Source organism: Peromyscus eremicus, chromosome 3, assembly GCF_949786415.1.
Source record: "Peromyscus eremicus chromosome 3, PerEre_H2_v1, whole genome shotgun sequence".
Lineage (NCBI taxonomy): Eukaryota > Metazoa > Chordata > Mammalia > Rodentia > Cricetidae > Peromyscus > Peromyscus eremicus.
This window is the reverse complement of record NC_081418.1, coordinates 82,000,510-82,002,424: the sequence shown is the minus strand read 5'-3', so window position 1 is coordinate 82,002,424 and position 1,915 is coordinate 82,000,510. Positions and strand designations below refer to the sequence as shown.

General features: G+C 41.9%; 1 gene segment (V, D, J or C); it reads left to right on the top strand.

The window, feature by feature from the left end:
* The first annotated feature begins 887 nt into the window (after positions 1-887).
* On the top strand, positions 888-1,679 carry LOC131906367 (immunoglobulin kappa variable 1-5-like). The segment is given in 3 exon segments: positions 888-955; positions 1,079-1,420; positions 1,642-1,679. Coding segments are annotated over 3 exon segments (429 nt in total).
* The last annotated feature ends 236 nt before the right edge of the window (positions 1,680-1,915 follow it).

Genomic DNA, 1,915 nt, shown 5'->3' with positions numbered 1-1,915 from the left:
GGCCTTTGACCCCTTCTGTGAGACTGGCCCAAGAACATTTCATCGACACACTCTCTGAAGCTGGGGACCCTGAAAAGCTTGTCCCAGAATCTCAATCCTGTTTATAACAACCCTGGCTCAGGAGGATCAGAGGCTCAAGAGCCTCCTAAAAGCAGCAGGAGACAGAGTGGTGGATTCATGAAAGTTGCTATAAAATCAATACATGCTTTCTTCTGTTTCATAAAAGAAGGTTTAATGAGCATGTAGCTTCTGTGCAAATATTGTCCAGTGTCAAATGGTCAACTCTAAAGACATAAACATAAACTGCAAAGTTCAATTTTATGAATATATATGTATCTACAAATACATATATTCATGCAATAAAAATGAAAAATAAAAAAGCCCACGACTTTAAAAGAGAGGAGAATGGAGTATTTGGGAGGGTTTTTTGGGGGAGAAATAGGTAGAAATATTGTAATCAAAATACAGTCTAAAAAATAAAGAGTGAAAAAAAAGAGAAGAAGCTGCATGACCTCTATAAAACCTGTACCTACCTATGAAAGGAGCTATAAGCATATGTATGCTTTCTAGAACTGTACCATGTCTGACAAGCTCTGCCATGGCAGAAAACATAACAAGGTAATTCTACATTTAACATGACAGAAATCAAATTAAGGTAGAACTCATAGACTAGTGGTGTTCTTTGTAGTCCAAAGAGGAGCACATTCCTACAGATAAACCTGTACTGCCTCTCTGAGACACAGGAAGCCCACAGACCTGTATTGAGTCACTTGGCCAGTCCTGTGGCTGTGCCTAGACTTTGCTGATTTGCATGTGTCCAGAGCACAGCCCACTGCCCTGAGGACTTCTTCATAGTCAGGTCACACCCTGTGCTGGTGTCAGCCTCACACAGGTCACAGTACAGACATGAGGGCCCCCACTCAGCTTCTGGGGTTGCTGATGCTCTGGCTTACAGGTAAGGATGTCAGCATTGGAAATTTATTCAGCTGACTGTGGTCTGTGCTTCTTGGTCTCCAAGAAAGTCTTGTTTTAACAGTATTAATTGTGTGGAAACTTGTTTTCGATTTTCTAATCTCAGGTGCCAGATGTGACATCCTGATGACCCAGTCTCCAACCTCCCTGTCTGCATCTCTGGGAGACAGTGTCACCATCACATGCCTGGCAAGTCAGAGCATTAGTAGTTGGTTAGCATGGTATCAGCAGAAACCTGGGAATCCTCCTAAGCTCCTGATCTATGGTGCAAACAGCTTGGCAAATGGGGTCCCATCAAGGTTCAGTGGCACTGGATCTGGCACACAGTTTTCTCTCAAGATCAGCAGCCTGCAGCCAGAAGACGTGGCTGATTATTACTGTCAACAGTATAACAATTACCCTCCCACAGTGATTCAAGTCATGACAAAAACCACCCAGGGAAGCAGAAGTGAGAAGAGCCTAGGCTGCCACAAATGCTCCTTCTGATGTCAGCTGCTGAGAGTGTTTCTGTTTTCTGTCTGCCAAGATTTAAAGTCAATGTTATAATTTTTTATAGAGACCACATAAACTTTTCTTTCCTGGAACTCTGCCCTTTCCCCCAATCTAGCATTGAAATCATGGAAATGGTTTTCATAACTTTCATAAAATTTTAACTTTCCTGTGTTGCAGCTTTGGCAATAACAGACATTTATGCAGCAGACATGTAAACACAACACCCCCCTCACACACAGCAGGTGCACCAACGTATAGCAAGAAGGAGTTATTAAAAATCATTATCCTATTGAAATTAGAAAATTAATATCTTAGTATAACATTAAAATCCTGTGGGTACATACTCCAAACAAAGCAATAAGGTCATTACAACCCATGGCTTCATAGAATCCTCTACCATATTCAGAGTACTAGTTAAGTGCACTGGTTTGTCTTCCAGAGAACCCCCAGG